The following is a 21,131-nucleotide window of genomic DNA, read 5'->3' as shown; positions in this document are numbered from 1 at the left end:
TTAGAGTGGCCGAGTCGGAGCCGAGGTCGGCTCCGAACCCATCCAGCAAGAAAGAAGGCGAGAAGAAGACAACTAACATGGAACGTTATGGTAAGAACATAACTTCTATTTATTGACTGAATGTGTATCTGAGAAATTACTAGATGGAGCAGCACCAAACCTCAATATTCTGGACTGTAAGGGAGAGGGGGGCAGTTGCTTTGCCTGCATTTTTTCTTTTTTTGGGGGGGGGATGTGGAGGAAGAGTTTATATGCATTTTATTTAGGTTATTTAAGCAATAACCGACTACATCGGTGTGGTATATTAAGATTTACCCACGGTTGGTGTTGTTTAATCACAAGGGCAAAGCCCGAGTGATTAAATATAGCCAACCATGGATAAATCTTAATATACCACACCACGGAGTCGGTTATTGCTAGTATTATTCAATGATATTATTTGAGAAAAAAGTATTTACTTTTCTTAAATAATATCTTTGTATAACGGCGCCGTGCTGTCCTTCCGTGGCTGGCACATATCCTGTTGCCTTTTTTGATGTACTGCGCATGCATATGGGACTTGCGTTCCCATGCATACCCAGTACATCAGTGCTTTGGAAAGGAAGCAGCTGAGAAAAGAAAGTCTCCATTGCTCCAGTTTTCTTTTCTTTTTTTAATAATAAAAAAAAAAAAATGTTTCTGACAGTTTAAGGGTAGGAGAGAGACAGAATGGAGGAAATGCAAGGAATATCAGGTACGTGTCTTTAGTTTTGAATAACGTACCTGAGTTTCCTAGTATTTTCTCAGTCCTATCTCTCTGCTATTGTCCGGAGTGCAGATTTCAGATTTTTTTTTTTAATTTATTTTGCAAAAAAAAAAGTTAAAAGCTACAGTGTATACCAATAGACAAAAGTCCGGGCGACAGGACCTTTTCCCGTTGGTTTATGCTCGGATTTACAATGGGCACCTTGATTGAGGTGACCAATCAGCGTGCTCGTTTTAGAACATTAATGGCCACTCATTGTATAATATTTTTTTTTCTTCATTGTCTTTCCAGAAGACACATGATGTGTTCACTCAAACTTAGTGTTAAGTGCCGAAAGAGGGAGTGTGTGTGTGTGTGTGTGTGTGTGTGTGTGTGTGTGTGTGTGTGTGTGTGTGTGTGTGTGTGTGATTCGGCCTGTCTTTGTTTCCGAAGCATGGGTTTTTGTGTGTGTGTAGGTATTGTATACGTACTTAACTTGTATTTTTGATGTAAAATACTTCGTCCAACAACAGTTACATATACTACATCATGTTTAAACATTTGAGGGGGGACTATTTTACATCAAAAGTATAAAAAATATATTGTAATTAAAAAGATAAATATGAAACAATTTAACAACCCGTTCTCTAAGCACAGTAATGTGCTCCAGGGTGTGTAATTGTGGAAATAATGCCCTTCCAGGGGTGTAGAGGCCTGACTTTCCACCATCGGGCCTTAGATCAGCCCGGGGTGTGTGTTATTTCCACAGTAACACACACCCTGGAGAGCATTATTGCTTGCATATTTTACTGTCTACTATGACTGTAATTGTGTGTATCTTACATTGACATTTAAGTTGAAGATTGAGTATTATTTTACAGTAGATAACGACAAATTGTGGTTATTTAATGTATTTATTTTGTACTGTTTCCCTGTTTCAGTTTCTGCATGTAACATTGTGATTGCTTTTGCATGTATTTTGTATTCTTTCCCTTCTTTTTTATGTCTGCCACAGTGATATCGTTGTGTCCTGTGGGAGTGGGTATATATATATATATATATATATATATGTGTGTGTGTGTGTGTGTACGTATATATATATATATATATATATATATATATATATATATATATATATATAAAATGTTTTCCTTGTTTGCATAAAAGCTACACATATCTGATTGATAGTTTCAAAATAAATAAATATCTAGAATCATCATGTATATTGAATGTTCCCTTTTTCTACAAAATGTGGTGGTTGTACAGTTTTATATATATATATATATATATATATATATAAGTAGATAATCTGTGTTGGGTGCAGACCAAAAGCAACTTTAAAACTAAATCATTAATTTTTTTGACATTTGCTGTTTTTGTGTTTTTTTTTTTAATTTTGGGACTCCCAAATATGAGTCTTATAATTTCAATGGGAGAGTGTGCTTTGTTCTGTTTAAGGAGGACAATAAGATGACCTTCATAAAAAATTCCTTCAGGGCTAAACAACAGTGATGCCTTTAAGTGTTTGACCAATTTAAAAATAAGAACAGTCACAGAGAGGCCCTCCCTGCTGTGGGCTTTGTTTCACCCTTCACAGCATTTGCTTTCTAGGTGGCAGAAAAGCCAGCACTAACTTCAACAAAAATAAGTAAAGCAAATAAGTACATTTGTGTTTTCCTTGTTCTGCACTTTGTCACAATTTGTAGCCAACTTCCTTGTTCTATACTTTGTCACAATTTGTAGCTAACTTCCTTCCTGTTATTTTTTTCTACTAGTGTACTTTATCTGATAACTTGTCTTTGTTTAGTTTTTAAAATAAAATTTTACAAGTTTGCTGAATATACTTAAACCAGACTTCCTTCCTTTCTTTCTGGTTGCATGACCTTCTTCCACTAATGTAGTCTGAACAAAACTTGTTTACCTTGGAAGCGTTCCTTTTTACTACCTAGAGCCAGATGAAGGGGTTAGGTAGTCATAAAGTTCACTCTGGCTATAATGTGCACAATCGGTTGTGGTCCTACATATGTTTTTTATAATGTGTGTATATATATATATATATATATATATATATATATTTATATATATATATATATATGTTGTTTTGTCAATTCATTGATTTTTTTTTCTTTGGACTAGTGCTGCCTTTTAAGCACCTTTCTCTCTGTACTTCATTATGCCCCAAGATTCTCACTACACCATTCTAAACATACTGGAGAATATTGAGATACAATCAAACACCCTAATACTGGGTGATTTCAACTACCCTGCCATTAACTGGGAAAACTACTCCTGTCCCAACACCTTTGCTCTATGGTTCTTGGAATTCATAAATTCCAGCGCTCTAGAGCAACTAATTCATAGTCCCACTAGGGGTACCAATATTCTAGACCTGGTAATTACCAGCATTGGAGATCGATGCTCCACACCAGTGGTCACCCCCTCGTTGTTCAGATCGGACCATATGGTAACCACCCTTGACATCCACATCCCACCCCCCTTTAAGGACACCTCTGTAAAAAACTTCGCTAAAGCCAAGTTCATGCTGCTCAAGTCAGAAGTAACAAACTTCATGACACCCATGCAGATGGGAACTGCAAGTTCAACTGCTGAATCCTACACTAAGGTGCTGTACGAGCACATTCACTCGTGCATGGACTGAGCCATCCCAAATAGAACCAAGACGCTGTCCTCTTAAAAAAAAAAAAAAAAAAAAAAAAAAAAAAAGGAAGCCAGTCTGGTGGTCCCCTGCCATAAACAAGCTGCACAACAGAAGAAAGAATCCTGGGATTCAAAAAAAGTCCCTCACCAGCCTCAGTAGAAAGCTGAGATCCCTCATAAAATTTTCCAAACCTAGTTATGAAAACAAAATTGCCAAAGATTCCAAAGACAACCACAAGGCATTCTATAGCTATGTCAAGAATCTAAATGCCAGTACTCCGATCTGCTCTGAGCTACAGCAGAATGGCACTAGATATATACTGATCCTAAGGATATTGCCAGTATCCTGGCAGATAGTCACTGTCAACTTCACCCCCCTCTCATCCCCTAAAGGGCCCATATCAATACCGAAAGAATGCAAAATTACAGTAGTCACGGCCATTATTGAATCCCCAAATGATGTGGATATGCTACAAAAGGGCCTTACCAAAACAGATGCTTGGTGCCAGAGCCATGGGCTCAAGCTAAATGCCAAAAAATGTATAGTTGTCCCCTTTGGGAAAAAACACATACCCGTGTACTACCATATAGGTGTCAGTACACTAAACACCGAAAGTGTGATGAGACCTAGGGACACAGGTGGACAGTGGTCTCACCTTTGATAACCACATAGCCACAACAGTTAGAAAGTCTTTCTGCGTGGCACACCTCATCACTAAGGGCTTTTCATCCAGAAAAAAGGAGGTCATTGTCCCTCTGTACTCATCCCTCATTAGACCCATTATAGAATACAGTGCCCCATTTGGTATGTATCTCACAAGACGTCTGCAACAACTAAAAAGGCACAGAAATACCTCACAAAAAGAATCATAGGCCTAAAGCAGATGCCTTATACTGACCGTCTAAAGAAACTTCAGCTATATTCTGTTGCATATCACTTACTCAGAGGCGATGTTCTTCATGTTTCACTGTTGCAGTCATTACATTTGGGTAATCTGCTGGCAGGTTGCCCTCAGTTGACCTGATTAACAAAGTCTTGGGTGCTGCTTCGGTTGCTGTCCCTTCTTCCATGACGCCAGGGGTATAAAACATGCAGCCGACACCATTACATCAGTCTTTCTTGCCGTGCGGTGCCCGAAGCAGAAGCAGTTCGCAAGTGCCGGTTGGCCGACTCCTGAAATTTTCGTTTTCGAGTTTCAGAACTGAAGTCTTCAACTAAAGCTAAGTACCCCATTGGGGAAACTTTTTCTTGCTCCTTACTGATGTCAGTAAAAGTTAATAATTGCATTACTTGTGGAACGCAAATACCTCATAAAGATTTTCATCTGTACTGTATTCCTTGCCTAGGCCCTGACCCCGACATACCTTGCTGTCGGTTTTGTGCTTTATTTAATCAGCGCACTATCCGTCGTCAGTACATTTTTGCCTCTAAATATTTTGGCTCTCAGTTTAATTATCCAGAAATGACGTCGGTTAGCCATCCGACTACTGGGATTCTGAAAAAACGCAAAGAAAAAGACGGAGACAGGCCATCGAGGTCCAAAACTACTGACGACGCTTCTCCTAAGCCAGTCGCCAGTTCGCCGGTACTCAGTGAGGCGCTTTCGCAGCCCCTGATACCTGCTACTTCTGACTCGCAGGCCTCTACGGAGACCCATTCGGAGTCCGGTATGCCGCGAGATGCTTCACCTATGGAACCCGTGGATGTCTCTACCTTGGATGGGTCCGGAGTTGCTGTGCAGGCACCGGCTTCTGAGGGTGTTTTCAGGCCTACAGACTTGCATATTAAACCAACTCCACCTGTTATACTAAGGCCTAAATCTTGATCTATGTCTAAAAAACAGATGCCCAGGCCACATGTTCAGGTCCCTATGCCTAAAAAACAAATGATCAAAATGGCTGAAGATCTTATTACTTTAATCAAGGGTAGTCAACCCCCCCCCCTTCTAAGAGGCCTAGGGCTGAGCTTGATTATGTATCTTCTGATCAGGACTCTGTTTCTTCTGATTCTTCTAATGACCTGGATTTGTCCATCCCTACTTATGAGGATTTTGATGCAGAGGTTTCCATTCCCTATGCTTGCCCCCACCTGAGGACTTTTCTTTTGGGGAAACTTTACATACCTTAAGGGAGCATTTCCACTGGGAAAGTCAGGAATTTTCTGAATCAAATAAGAGGCTTAGGGATTTCCTTCTTCTACCTCAGCATAGGCCTTTGGCTATACATCCTGTACTAGACATTGTTGATGTGTGTTCGGAATCCAGTATGGCCTCTGATTCCCTGCCCTCCAGCTCCTAGTAAACCTGACCGATACTAAAGAGTTCCTGAGTCACACAAGTTCCTTTTCAGAAATCCTGTTCTGGATCCAGAAACCATTTCTCAGTGGTCCAAGGGCATTAAGGCTTCTACTGCTAAAAATCCTGCCCCTTCTGATAGAGGCTGCAGGGCGCTGGATAGATACGGTAAAAAGGTTTATACTTCTGTAACCTTGGCAATCAGGGCTTTAAACTGCCAATTTCATATGTTAAAATATCAACAGCATATTACTGGACTGCTTAAACAGAAAATGATGTTGATTTCTGACTGTGTGGAAAATAAAGATTTACAGGATTTATTGCATTCTGCTGAACAAGTTGTAAAACATTCTTTGCAATGTGGTTTTGATTCTTTAGAGGCGTCTTGCAGGGCTGCTGTGACTGGGTCTGTGCTTAGAAGGCACGCTTGGCTTAAGGAGCAATCTCTGCCTGATCATGTTAAAGCAAAATTGTTGGTTGCTTCTTTAAATCAGGACTGCCTGTTTGACAATAAGGCTGAAGAAGTTCTAAAAAGATGGAGGATAAGGCTAAATCTATGCAAACTATAAAAGACTTCTTACAAGTGCAACCTCCAAGATTTAGTAGGCACTGGCCTACTAAGAACTGGTCCTTTCCAGCTCCTTCCAGATCCTCTCAAGCCAAACCCAGAGACACCAAAACCTCCAAGTTTCAGTCCCAGGGGATTCTCAGAACTAAGCAGTGGGGGGCCTCCACCTCCAAATCTGGAAATAAAAAGACCCCCCATGGTAAACAGTCTCAATGACTTTCCTTTAAAATTACCAAGCACTTAACTTTTAGCCGCCTCTTTGGGGGGTGGGGGTGGGGATTGCTGTTCATGCAAAAAAACTGGGAACTCATAACCCAGGACAAATGGGTTTTAAAAATTGTGTCCCAGGGATACAGATTTCATTTCCACACATTGCCAACGCCAAACGATGGCTGGACCTGCCCCCAAGTCAGTGGGCAGAGGCTCAAAAACAAGTACTTTCCCTCTTAAACATGGGGGCTATTCAACCGGTACTAGAAGAGGAAAAGGGACAAGGTTTCTATTCCAGGCTTTTCCTGGTACTCAGGAAAGACAAATCTGGACCTGTCTACTCTAAACACCTTTCTGGACATTCCAAAATTCAAGATGCTGACTCTTCACCAGTTACGTCCTATGCTAGGCAAAGATGCCTGGTTGGCAACTCTAGATTTAAAAGAAGCTTACCTGCATATCCCAATCAGGGAATATTGAAGAAGATACCTACACTTCAAAGCAGGCTACTTACATTATCAGTTCTTTGCACTGCCCTTTGGCTTGTCTACTGCACTCAGGGTCTTCACAAAGTGCCTGGCTCCAGTAATTGCATTTTGCAGGCAAAGAAATATTCAAATATATCCATACCTGGACAATTGTCTAATTCAGGCAGAAAACCAGGTCATACTTCTAAATCATCTGGCGTTTGAAAAAAAGGGTTCTAACTTCCCTGGGGTACACCATAAATGAAAATAAATCACAACTGGTACCCTCTCAACAGATTACATTCCTGGGTGCAAGCTTGAATACAACTGCCCAGATGGCCTTCCTCATGCCAGAAAAGCAAATTCATTTGGTAACTTACTTCAAACAAGTGGCCACAAAAACCCTGCTTTCTGCAAGACAGATACTGCAAGCCTTGGAGTTCATGGCCTCTTGCATTCTTATAATTCCATATGCAAGACTGCATATGAGGAAACTTTAGTGGTACTTAAAAAGTCTATGGAATCAACATTGTCACAGCCTGGAAACAGTGATTCCTATCATACCTTGCCTACGCCTGGAGTTCCTATGGTGGGCAGAGGCCTGCCACCAAAACAAGGGACTTCCATTCACACTACCCCATGCCGCCCAAACCCTAACTACAGATGCATCAGACTGTGCATGGGGGGGGTCACCTGGCAGGGAAGTGCATTCAGAGCAAATGGAACCCAGATCAAATGCTGCACCTACATATCAATCATAAAGAAATGTTAGCTGTACAGAATGCTCTGACAGCCTTCAAGGACTACATTCTTCCAGGACAACTAATGGTAAAGACTGACAACACCATGGTCATGTGGTACATAAACAAGCAGGGGGGTACACATTCCTACCCCCTCTGCAGACTAACCATGGCATTGTGGAACACGGCCTTGAGCTGCCAAGTGCACCTACAAGCTCAATTCCCGGCAGGAAAATTGAATACTAGTATTACCAACCTCCGGCCCATCGCTATCCTCTCTCCTATTTCAAAAGTTCTAGAGAAATGTATCCATCTTCATCTCCTTCCCTATTTATTAGACAACAACCTACTAACTTCTACTCATCATGGTTTCCGTCGTAATCATAGCACTATGACAGCCCTCCTATCATTCCTTGAAACTGTGAATAAAGCTAGAGATTCTGGTCTCACTGTATCTACCATCCTACTTGATCTCTCCAAGGCCTTTGACACTATCTCCTATAACCTACTACTCACTAAACTCTCAAAGCTAAACCTATCACCTTCATCTCTCAATTGGTTCACCAGCTATCTCTCAAACAGGCAGCAAGCTGTCAAGTGGAAAAAAGCCATCTCCTCTTTCCTAAACACCCCCACACGTGTCCCACAAGGTTCCATATTAAGACCCCTCCTCTTTAATATCTTCGTAAATGATTACTATCACTCTATCCCACATGCTAACATCATCCAATACGCAGATGATTCTACAATCATCTGTGCTTCCTCTTCCATTCCAACTCTCTTAAAGCTGACTCAAGATGCCTTCTCCACCACAGAACAGTGGATGAAAGATAACCATCTTGCACTTAATGCAGCTAAATCAAAACTAATGATATTTACCCCCTCTAAAACCAACACATTGGATCGACAACTATTCTCCATCACCAGTAAAAATAATACTCCACTTGAACTGGTATCTGAAACCAAACTACTAGGAGTTCAAATCGATGATTAGCTTAAATTCGAGTCCCATCTACTACTAAACATTAAAAAAAACCACCAAAAACTTTACCTGCTCTACCGACACAAGCGATTTCTCTCATCAGCTACCAAGCTCACTCTCTCTACCACATTTCTCTTACCCTCCCTTCTATATGTTGCCCCTCTTTTAACTAATCTACAATCATCTCTCAAAACAAAACTATCTACCTGTTACAATAAAATAGCCAAATTTGCCACTAGCAATAAATCTTCAACACATCACTGTGCACCACTCCACAAACTAAATTGGCTTGAACTTCCCAACTACCTTTCCTATACTCAGCTCACATATGCACACAAACTCATTTTTCAACCATCCCTCTGTCCCTCCCTGTCCACTACCTTTAAAATTCACCACACCCAAAGACTTCTCAGATCTACTAATCAAAACCTAATAGAAGTCTACAGACCCCTTCGCCCCCCAGGACATAACCTCCTCTCCTTTTCCCTAGCACGCCTATGGAACTCCCTCCTTCCATTCGTACCATCACTAGCCTTCCTACCTTTAAAAAATCACTCCACTCGTACCTAACATCCACATGGGAATGCTCCTGCTCCCACCCCACATAATCACTCTCCACTCTCTACAGTCTTCCACCTCTCACTTTCTCTATTACAGCTAGTAATCAATTTCTTAATAATACTTATCATCCTGAAAGCCTTCTGCATCTATCTACTCACTTCCTTATCCTTCTAAAAAAAAAAAAATGGTTTTCTTATGATATAATTTTGTTTCTATTTTGCTATTTTTTATATTTTGTTGTTTAACTTTACTGATTATAACCTCTGTACTTTGTTATGTCTTGTATGATATGTAATTGTAAATCTCTGTAGCATGTAATCTTTGATGGAGCTTTTCTCCCCAGGACTCCATTGAAAAAGGGTTCACTTGGCCCAATGGACTATCCTGGTTAACCAACAGCAAATAAAATAAATAAATAAATAAATAAATACAGTGACAGACGGACTAAGCAGAAATCTCATGGACCCACATGAGTGGAAACTGGAACCATGGATTTTCAACATGTTGACAAGCAAATGGGGGAGCCCATACATAGATCTATTTGCCTCCCCCCAGAACTACCAGTTGGACAAATGTTGCACAAGGACTCCCCACAAAAAAGCCTGGAAAGCGAATGCTCTGTCCTTCAGCTGGAAAAACCTATCAGTCTATGCCTTTCCCCCTCTGCCTCTGCTCTCCAAAGTTCTGCTAAAAGTCAAACAGGGCAAACCAAGAATGATTTTGATTGCTCCAGACTGGCCACGCCAGCACTGGTACCCACTCCTGCGCAGTGTGTCACACATATCTCCATGAGACCTGCCTCAGACACCTTCCTTGCTGTCTCAGCAGGAGAACCAAATTCTGCACCATCAGTTTTCAACATTGAACATTGCAGGTTGGCTAATCACTTAAATTCACCCTTAGCATCCCTCAGCAAACCTGTGATGGATGTCATCTTTAAGGCGAGAAGATCTACTACTAGAAAATCCCATGCTGACAAATGGAAAAGATTCTGTGTCTGGAACCAAACTTTACGAATGAGCACAGCAGCGCCCACTTTACCTCAGATTTTGCAATACTTAACTGAGATGCTTCCCAAGGGCCTGTCTTTTTCCTCTATTAAAATCCACGCTTCAGCTATTTCAGTTCACAGAACCACCCCTCTTTTCTCATCCCCTGCTCAAGCAGTATCTCAGAGGGGCAAAGAACTTGAGACCACCCAGGAGAGCTTCTACCCCTGCCTGGGACCTTAACTTTGTTTAGGAGAAGCTCACTCTACCTCCTTTTGAGCCAGCTGCTACTGCTAAGTTAAAATTTCTTTCTTGGAAAACAGCCTTCCTTTTAGCAATCACTTCAGCTAGAAGGATATCTGAATTACAGGCCCTTATGGCAGTGGAGCCTTTCATCATCTTTCATGCGGGCAAGGTATCACTGAGGACCAATCCATCCTTCATGCCCAAGGTGGTTTCCAGTGTGACTCTTAATCAGTCCATTCATTTGCCAACATTCTATCCCAATCCACAGAACAAAGGGGAATGGATTCTGCATTCCTTGGACGTGCATAGACAACTTAGATTCTACTTGGACAGAACTAAACTTCAAAGAAAATCTGAACAATTGCTAGTAGCATTTGCTGCTGGGGCAGAGGGGAAGGCTATTTCAAAGCAAACCATTTCTAAATGGATAAGCCATTGCATTCATTTCTGCTATAAGCACCATGGAAAACCTATCCCCCAGGGGATCAGATCTCGTACAACCAAGGCTGCATCTACTTCTGCAGTCTTTCTCAGAGGTGTTCCTACCAGGAATATTCTAGAAGCTGCTACCTGGAGTTCTGTACATACTTTCACCAAGCATTATCATTTACCAATTTTCTCTAAGTCCAGAGCTGGCTTGCAGGGCCTTTTAGCTGGTCCTAATGCTGTATCATTTCCTCCTCCCAACCATAGCTTTGGGAATCTACCCAAATGTAATGACTGCAACAGTGAAACACGAAGAACATAGTACAGTTGTGTACACTTACTATAAATGTAGATGTTCAAGTGTATTCACTGTTGCAGTCCTGGTTACCCTCTCTCCAGCTTTTTTCATCTGGCTATACCTCTACTTTCTTTTACTATGCTTAAAAGCCTTTTTGGTGCATTTGCTTTTGGTTGGAGGTATATTTTTGTGGTTCTAATTTTATTTGCTCCTCATTTGGGGGGCACCTGACATCTGAGGCAAGAAAAACTGATGTAATGGCGTCGGCTGCATGTTTTATACCCCTGACGACCTGACGTCATGGGAGAAGGGACAGCAACCAACGCAAGACCCAAGACTTTGTTAATCAGGCCGATTGAGCGCAACCTGCCAGCAGATTACCCAAATGTAATGACTGCAACAGTGAATACACTCGAACATCTACATTTATGGTAAGTGTACACAACTGTGCTATCTTTGCCTTACATACAAGGCCATGTCAAATCCAGAGTTGTTGGACATGCTACACTTAAAGAAATCTCAATCCCTCCGAGCCACACGTTCCAGAGATCTTAACCTTGTCATCATGATGAATAGAACATATTGGAGGGATAGGTTTTTGACCCAGAGACTCCCCATACTCTGGAATAGGCTGCCCATACATGTCAGGCAGAGCGCCTCAATGGCCCTCTTCAAGAGGAACCGTGACGATTGGATAGGAGATAGGAAATTCACCCCGGGGATCACATCAGTAGCCCTGCTAGACAGGGGTCCAGGAAAGTAAATGTTTGTGGGAAGCAGTAGCCAGGGAATCGTTATGACTAGGCTTGTACAGGCCCTAGGGCCGATAGCCTAGTACCTACCTATGAACCTATTTTGTATTAGCACCTCTGCTGTGTATGTGTCCTTGAGTATCACAGTAATATTGCTTCTCATTGAAGTCACTGGTTGATAGTTGTGTCATGGTCTGTTGTTAGTTTCCTGTTTGGTGTATGTACTGTATAACACTGCACTATCTCTGTAATTTGTACCGCTTGTGACCACTCAACATACTAGCTTTTTAGAAACATTTAAAAAAAAAAAGCTGTTTCCGAATTGCCTTTCTGAAGTGTTTCTTGAGAGCAAGCTGCTTGAAGACAGATACAGCCATTTTCCCATCAAGGTTACTTGGTTTAGCCAATTACCTGCTTCATTTTATTTGTTGCTAGAATGTATGTAAAACATTGCGTAAGCATTTCACTACTAGATATGGTTAAAGTTCTGAGTAGAGATGTATGTTATGTACCATTATTTATCTGTAAATTGTTTATAGTTAACCATTGTTGATTAGTGTCTAATGTTGCAGAACCCATGTGTTTTTTTTCTGACAATTAGTGTTATGAGCACAGCAGAGGTTTATATTTTGTCTTCTGATGGACTGTCACACTCACAGTGGTGCTGTGAGTCCTAGAAGAGCAGTTCACCTTCTGTCACAAATGGCTTGTATGTGGATTATAATCTAAGAAAACCATGGAAATATGTTTAAGGTTCTTTAACTGTGCATTACAATGCTTTGTTATACATAAGCAGCATCAATTGAATGTATTTGCAGTGTTTGCACTATACAGTAACAATCATACTGTAACATTAAATTGTAGAACATATGTCATTAACGGTTTTCCCGTAGAAATAAATATGTTGTAATCTGTATGTTGTATTTAGTGTCCATACCTTGTTTAAGACAGCCTTTGAAATAATGTTATCCTCTTACCCAGAATTCTTCTTGGTATGCAGCTGGTTGAACTTTTTTCATGTTTTCTTTCATATTAGGTTGATTAATGGATGAGTTAGTCCATGACCTGGTGTCTGCCCTTGAACAGACATCTGAGCAAACAAAACTGGATGAGTTTTGGGAAGAAATGAACTTAAGTCCTCGTCATCAGCGACGGCAAATCCGTAAGAGACGTGGTAGAAAGCGTCGTTCTGATTCAACCCATTCACTTGAGCACGTCCGCTGTTTCAGTGAGGCCTCCGAGTCTAGCCTAGAAGAAGTGACCAAAGACTGCAGAGAGAATGTGGCTACAAACTACAGTGACTCTGATGACATGATGATCATGAAGAGGCGACCAGCCCTAAGCAGCACTTTAAAAAGCAAGCAGCATTTATGGCACGAGTCAGATTCATTCACAGAAAGCACTCCGGGTCGACCACTGAGAAGGAGACGGAAAGCTAAGAGGATGACTTCAGAAGTTGCCGTTGGCCTTGAACAGAAGCTGAAAGTAGTAGAATTGAAATGTGAACAGACCTGCAACTTTAAGTGTGCCAAAAAACCTTGCCTGTCCCAGTGTAAGGAGAATACCTCTTGGGGTTTGGCCCCTGGACCTTGTGAGGCTGGGGAAAAGCGAGGGTTTACACGAGAGAGTGGAAGAAAGGAAAGGCTGAAGTGCGAAGTGGAAGGGCAGAATAAAGGCTCAGATGAAAACATGTCCGAATGGTAAAGTATTACCTGTTACATTTGATTTCTGTTATACATGCAGTACTTGTATAAGATGTTGCATCAGTGACACAAAAATTGATACTGCCCGATGCAGATCGTAGGTACAGTGCAGACTGTTAACAGCATATGATTCCCTGCACTTCCTTAACACTTACTGTCAAGAAGCAGGGATCCTGATAACAAAATTAACTCAGCGTACGCTTTCTGTGTGGAGTCTGCATGTCCTCCCCTTGGTTGAGTGACGTTTAAAGACGTGCAGGTAGGTGTGTGCGTGAATAGCTGTGCCTTCTTTGAAGGTTGGGCATCGGGCTGGCAACTCGGCTCCATACAAAATCCACTGCCAGTCATTAGCGGACCGGAGCTCCGTTGTGGTGACCCCTAACTGGGAAAAGCCAAAAGACAATTTACTGTATAAATGTTCTAGAGATTTTATTTTAGTGTAGAGAAGCAGTTGTTTATCTTTTGCAAGAACTCTGAAAAACAGTATTTTGCAACAGAAGTAATGGTTTATGATTTGGATGTTTTCCAGTTGTATAGACACACGTGCAAGCATTTTGTTTTTGTTTTATTTACTGGTTGTCTGTAATAGTAAATTTGGGTCCTTTCCCTAACTCATGTGGCAAAACAGGCAGATTTATGGGTTATTCAGACTTAACTGTAACCATTTGGTTTTGTGGTTCACTATATTCTTAAGGTTTTTGTATTCATTTTCCAGCCACAGTTTAAATCATGGATGAAACTGAAACATGTTGCAGGCACCTTAGTATCATCTAATATTGCACATGCTTTAGACTTCCTGATGACTACTGGTAATGCTGCTTGTTATTTTGGGATACTATATGAGACAAGATGCAGTTTTAGAAGTCATCTCAGAGGTGTGCCTGTTAATTGTCTGGCCTTTGGAGATCTGGTGATTAGCAACATTAGCTGATGGGTTCACATCCCAGTCAAAATACTGACCTTTCCTTTAACTTTCCATTTTTGATTTGGTTTGTTGGCATCTCATTAATTCTTTTCTAATAATCTGCATAAGTGCTAAAACATTATCTGCTTTGTTCTGTTCAGGTGAATGTATACATTTTACTTTTTTTTACTTTTTTTTATGGTAGTGTCTAGGGTTGCCAGCTGTCCGGTTTTTGACTGGACTGTCCGGTTTTCTGACAAATTGGTTACGAATATTATTCAAAACCGGACACGTGAAGTCCGGTTTTGTGCCACCGTGAGCGAGCGACCTCCCACTTTTACAGATGCAGCAGGTTACCGTTGATTGTGATTGTGGTATTGGCGCCGTCTTCTCCTTTGAGGAGAATTATGCGTGCTTACAACACCACACCAGCGTGGAAGTAATTCTAATTTGCAGTCATGCCAGATTTTAAGCTAGCAGTTCCGTGACCATGTAGAGAGGGGGGCTAAGTCCATGTGGCAGCAGATGGTAGAGGACATTATCCAGCATACGAGAACTCTGGAGCTGAGCAGAGAGAACAAGATATGTTCCTCATTACGAGGAATGTATGGTATGTACCTCATTCAGGGTCTTAAAAAGTTCATGTTCCTTTTTTCCACATTGAAAGGGTTTGCGACACATTCAATGGGAATTTTTCAACTGATATCTATGTGGTAAATAAAATTGAATCATATTAATTTATGACAAAACTCTTGTTTTATAAGTAAAACTAAAAACATATATTATCCTATGACTTGGAGTTGGTAGTAAGCTGTTAGTATGCGTCTCACATTTTGCCCATTTCTTCCACAGAGTGAGTGCTAGTGTGTCCCTCATTTTGGAAATGGAAGGTTGAGGCCTATGTATTGCTCCTTTAACTTTGATGGTTCTGTTTTTCTTTGAGAAGGCATCAACTCCCAAACATTAAACTCAAGTCTTAGTTGAAACTTGAAAATGGTGGAACTTTGGATTACACGTGCTATTAGATAATTTAGGGTCATTAGCCAGCCTCGTCTGTCATTAAATACAGGCGTAAATAATTTTATAACCATACATTTAGTCATTTCCAAAGTACACTTCAGCAAATATTTACGAGAAACTGTTTGGAACAAAGTGAACCTAGACTGTAGGTTTTAAAAAAGCTATTATTAAGTTGTATTGAAGTTAATAGCATATGTTTAGTAAGCCTATGGATCAGCCATGGACAACCCCATATTCTTATTCTTTACCTGCTGCTGCTTAGTGCTAACTTGGATCTTTACTCCCTAAGCATTATTACGTGTAGACAGAGAAAGAAGGATCAAGTAATTTGCAATTGTTTTTTTGATCTAGACATGAGCTGCCTGCAAACCACTAGCATATGTGTATAGATCAAGCCTGTCATCCCCAGATAGTTCTCCTAAACACATGGCCACTATCTGAAAAATAAAATAAATTAAAAATGTGTGCATAATAGCAGCAGGGTTTTGTGTCGATGAAAATCAGAGTTTTTGGACAGTGTTTGAGTTCTTGATGTGTGCATGTGTGTTTGTCTGTACATCTCTCTCTCTCTCTGTCACTGCCTCTATGTATATGTGTATACACACACACACACACACACACACACACACACACACACACATGTAGGTTAGCAAACAAATTGCAAACACAGAGAGTACACTGATTTCTCAGTAGATAATTACAATAAATTATGCTACAGCACTCCCTGCCTTTGCAATTTGTTTGATAACCTGCTGCAAAATACTTTACCAAGTATTTTGCATAAATTGTTGTCTATAGACAGCTTCTCCATTAGCATTCACTAGAATGAAATGACCCTCCCATTGTGAATCCATTATGAGTTAAATGTTATGCTCACTGATTTATGGGCATTCCAAAATTATTTCCTTTGGTAGGAGTGCTGTAGCATTGAGGTCAGACTGACAGTATATGCAGTTTTGTCATTACTGGGTCATACACTTTGCTTCATTGCGTACTGGAAAAATGTTCAAAACTACAACTTTAAAACACACTCTAACAGGTGGTGCTTTATTATACAAGGAACTACAATCAGGAAGGTGGATCCAAGAACATGTACATGCCTGCATGGCCATAAAAATGGGTTCAAAGAGACTATATAATTTGAAAACAGCCCAAAGGTAAACTTTATTCTCCACTGGCCAGATGCATTTTATTTGAATCTGGGTTTTAATACTGTTTCAATGAATGTGAGCTTCAATGGCAGAGAAGTTTAGTGCTTGTGCTAAGTCTGTTTTCATTGTGGGACTGTTTTGTTTCGAAAATGGCTATCGGTGTTTGTGCATTTTATTTTAATATCTGTAATCATTGTAGATGTAAATAAAACAGCTGCTTACCTATTTAATGGTGAAGAAATATAAATAAACCAAGAAAGGTTTACCAATTTGCCATAAGCTCAAATCAGAGTAATTTATTTAAAATAAGTGACACAGCTTTGCCTTGTGTTGTGTATGAGTAGATCCCAGGATTTAAATTTTGCTTGTGACATAAATAGGCCATGTTGATGAAACACAAATGTGTCTCAGAGGGTCCCCATGCACTGGAACAAGCTTCCCATCCATGTGAAGCAGAGTCCATCTCTAGCCCTATTTAAGCATAACTTTGACCAATAGATGGGAAATTGGAAATCATCCCTGTTGCCACCTATCCATTTTTTTTCTGGACTATCCACAAATCAGTTCAATTCTCTGGTGGTCAGGAAAATACTGTACACACTCCAGTATTCTGTTTCACAAAAGGAAACGGACTATCAATGTTTGTTAAACTGGCTGATTTACTATGTTTTTTACAGAAAAGTATAGTAAATCGGCTGAAAGCAGGCATCTGGAACAGAAAAAAGGGCATTCCCATCATCTGATGTCATGGTGATGTCACAAAATGGGTGGGGCATGGGTGGGAGAGGGGGTGGGGATGGGTGGAGTTATGGGTGATGTGAGGAGCGTGACCTTAGTCCGGTTTTAGCCACAAAGAAATCTGACAACCCTAGTAGTGCTTGCCAACCATTAATCCATTCATTCTCCTTTTGGGCAAGAGGCATTACTGCGAGACTGTCGTTTATGTAGTAATTGGGGGGGTTTCTGGTGCCCCACCCCCAATCAGCTGACATGCTTACTTGCTTACGTGAGAGCATGTAGTGCCTTCCCACTACAGGGATGTGAATGCTACCATACACACCTTCCTGCAGCTTTACAGAGCCAAGTGAATGTCTCCAGTCCATATACTCTACTTCTTACTTTTATGATTGAAGTACAAGTCAAACAGATTGCCTCCTTCCCAGGAGGAGGAGGAGCTGGCATTAGCTGCTCACTCCCACCCCCCTGCGCCATCTCTTACAGTGCCCAACCTGCCAGTTGAATACAGGCCATCTGGGTCATTGTCGCAGTTTCATCAGCACTGAATTTGTTTTTGTTCACCTCAGTTTTAGCTTGGGCAGTATGGGTGATCATCACTTGAAATTGTCACTCTAGAATCTGGACATTATTTGTATGAAGCTTTACATTATATTCCATTACCATACAGCCTTTGACATCATGTTTTATTTCTACGGTATAGAAGCAGTGCTTGCACAAAGTATTGTATTGTAGATCTGGTAGCCATGCTTTGATTTGACACTTGCCGAATAGTATTTAGTATAAGAATGTAAACAACCCATTTCCAACAGGCAGCTTAGGACTACTCAAGTAACAATGACTTGCATCATCAGTGTACAGTAATTATGTTTAAGCAGAGGATAGATGAGTGTTGAAAAATAGTTAAATGATAGCACTGGTCCATCTTTGAACACCCATTGGACATGAGGCCTGCAGTACTTATCTCAGCATCTAAAACTTTCTCTGGTTCCAGTGCTCATTTGCACAGAAGGGCAGCCTCTCCAGATCTCTTTTTCCATGCAGTTGTCCAGGTGCATTTATGTTCAGTCAAGGCTAATGTTTTAAATTTCTAGAGTTTCAGGTGAGTGTTACTATTTCTTGCAGGTTTTCAATGATTGCTCCTTATATCTTTTTGCATGTACTCTGTGTCGTGGAGTAAGTATTTAAAATAACTTTCTTGGGTGGCGTAACCTTGCTGGCTAGGCTTACTTAGGTCCTTGGGCCGATAGCCTAGTACCTACCTATGAACCTATAAAAGTTTAGCTTCTTTCCCCTTTCCTTTGGCTTTTTCCATTTTCTTACTCTTTAGCATTTTGTTGTGCAGAAATTGTTAGTTTCTTTACTGTTCCAGAGGCATGATTTCTGTACTCAGGACTATTGTTCAAGGAATGTCTTTCTAATTCCTATTTTGTTCATTAGCCACTGACTGTATCTTGGTTGTTTTAGCAGCTACTGTTTGCTTATATAGGGTTATAGTTGCACTTAGTGCTTCTAATATGGAAAGAATATTTTTGAGGCTGTGTTTTCATGACTATAAATATTTTTTGTTATTCTCAAAACTGACACTCATCAGCACAGTTTTGGCTTCAGTGTCATTTGTGGCTGTATATTCATATAGGAAATGTATTTGTGAGGCTGATTTTTTTTTCTGGGCATAAATGATTTTTGTTACAGTTGAGCCAATTATTCTCTGCTTGATGCTCTCCCAGGCCTTGATTTCGGTTGTGATGTCATTAAATTTGCTTGCTCATTTCATGTCATTGTCAACCTCATCTCCAGGTTGTATGTCATTTATGAGTCAAATTTAGTTTTTATTTGATCTCGCAATGAATTTTCTTGGTTCAAGGTTGAATATTGACCCTTTTAGCAAGGTTGATTTCATCCCGAAGTCAAATTGATCTCCTTTTGACCCTCCTCTTATTCTCAAACTCATTTGGCATCTAACTTCAACACTTACATCGGCATTTTACAGTACCAACAGTTCTTTTAATTCTCGAGTTTGATGCTAGTGTGGACTTTCAACTATCTCAAAGCCGAGTTCGATGCTAGAGTTCACTGTTGATGCTTTCAACACCACTGACATAGGCTTATTTTACCTGGGCCTGAGCCCTTGGGATTGACCCCCCCCCCCCCAAGAGTTAAAATGATCTAGGGTGAACTCAACACTGTTAACTTTGGCCAACAAGCTTGTTTTCTTTCACTGTTCAGAGTCACCTTGTCCAGCCTATCATATTTTGGGCCTATTGAATTTGGGTACACGCTTACATTTGTAACGCCTTGCCGTATGAGTTGGATTGTGGAATTCACCCCGGGTAAGTAATCTACAACACTGCCACCTCTGTTTCAGCAGTGTTCACAGCAAAAGAAAACCCAGAAGTTTTTTAATAGATCTTGTGTATCATACATAAACAGAGCAGGCAGTTGTGTCATACATAGGTTAACTGAGATATAGCTGTGGTTGCAATACAGAGAACAGTTAAAAAAAAATGAGCAATAGCAGTGAAAGAAGACCAGCATTTCATCAGTATTCCTTCAGTGGGCAAGGAGTTAATTATTGCTGGTACAAAACAAACTGTTAACTTAGAAAGCATCACAGGCTATGCATTTACCTGACAGCCTCCACAGGACTACCTTTCTAGTAGACAACGAGTAAAAGTGGTGTGGAGCACTTTGTTTTACAACTCATTTACATTAATCAAATCATTCACAAGGGAGGAAGGTATGGGGCAGATTTCTCAGGTCCTTTCCAGACACTGGAACAGCAGGACTGGTAGCTGTACTGACTGCAACAAACTCCTCATGGACTGAAGTTCCTTCCTGACTTTAATCACTTACTGATGTTAATACTCCAGATCTCATTGCTAACAGCAACACAATAAGTCTTCTCTGAAGCTCGAGCATTAAGAAGTGAATATTGTATATTTTTGGCAGCTTTACTTCCAGATAAGTACAGTTAGGCTGTTTTTGTTTTTACAGTCAACTATTGAGGATATGTGCAGTTTTGTGTAATGAAAATACTGAACCACACATGAGGGGAGGGATAAGTAAAAATTTTGAAGCAGAGACTGATAGCCTTGCTTAACACACAAACTTAAGGTGTACTGTCTTCCCAAAACATATTTAGTTGAACCATTAGTAATGTCAGTCCACGGGGACTCCTGTCTGATCTCGTCTGTCAGCCTGTCCATCACCAGTGCAAATAAGAAAGGGCTCAGAGCTGATCCTTGATGTAATCCCACCTCCACCTTAAATGCATCCGTTACTTCCACCGCAGACCTCACCGCTGTTACACTACCTTCGTACCACTCTTACATACTTCTCTGATACCCCCGACTTCCTCATACAGTACCACAACTCCTCTCTAGGCACCCTGTCATATGCTTTCTCTAAGTCCACAAAGACACAGTGCAACTCCATCTGACCACCTCTGTACTTCTCCATCAACACTCTCGGAGCAAACATCGCATCTGTAGTGCTCTTTCCTGGCATGAAACCATACTACTGATCACTAATCATCACCTCCCTTCTTTACCTAGCTTCCACTACTCTTTTCCATAATTTTATGGTGTGACTGATCCGTTTCATCCCTCTGTAGTTACTACAGCTCTGCACATCACCCTTATTCTTAAAAATTGGTACCAAAACAGTTTTTCTGCACTTCTCAGGCATCCTCTCACTTTCC

General features: G+C 40.7%; 1 protein-coding gene across 2 annotated transcripts in view; it reads left to right on the top strand.

The window, feature by feature from the left end:
• The window catches only part of GPATCH2L (G-patch domain containing 2 like), a 2,618,649-nt gene that overhangs the window by 112,269 nt on the left and 2,485,249 nt on the right, over nt 1-21,131 (top strand). For both annotated transcript variants that reach the window (XM_044073870.1, XM_044073869.1), the window contains exon 2: nt 12,952-13,615. In XM_044073870.1, the coding sequence (XP_043929805.1) occupies nt 12,960-13,615 (656 nt within the window). In that variant the 5' untranslated portion in view covers nt 12,952-12,959. The remainder of the gene's footprint in view (nt 1-12,951; nt 13,616-21,131) is intronic.

This window comes from Protopterus annectens, chromosome 6.part0 (genome assembly GCF_019279795.1).
Source record: "Protopterus annectens isolate FY-2018-M chromosome 6.part0, PAN1.0, whole genome shotgun sequence".
NCBI classification, from domain to species: Eukaryota; Metazoa; Chordata; order Ceratodontiformes; family Protopteridae; genus Protopterus; species Protopterus annectens.
Note: the sequence above shows the minus strand (reverse complement) of the source record. Positions and strands in the feature narration are given on the sequence as shown.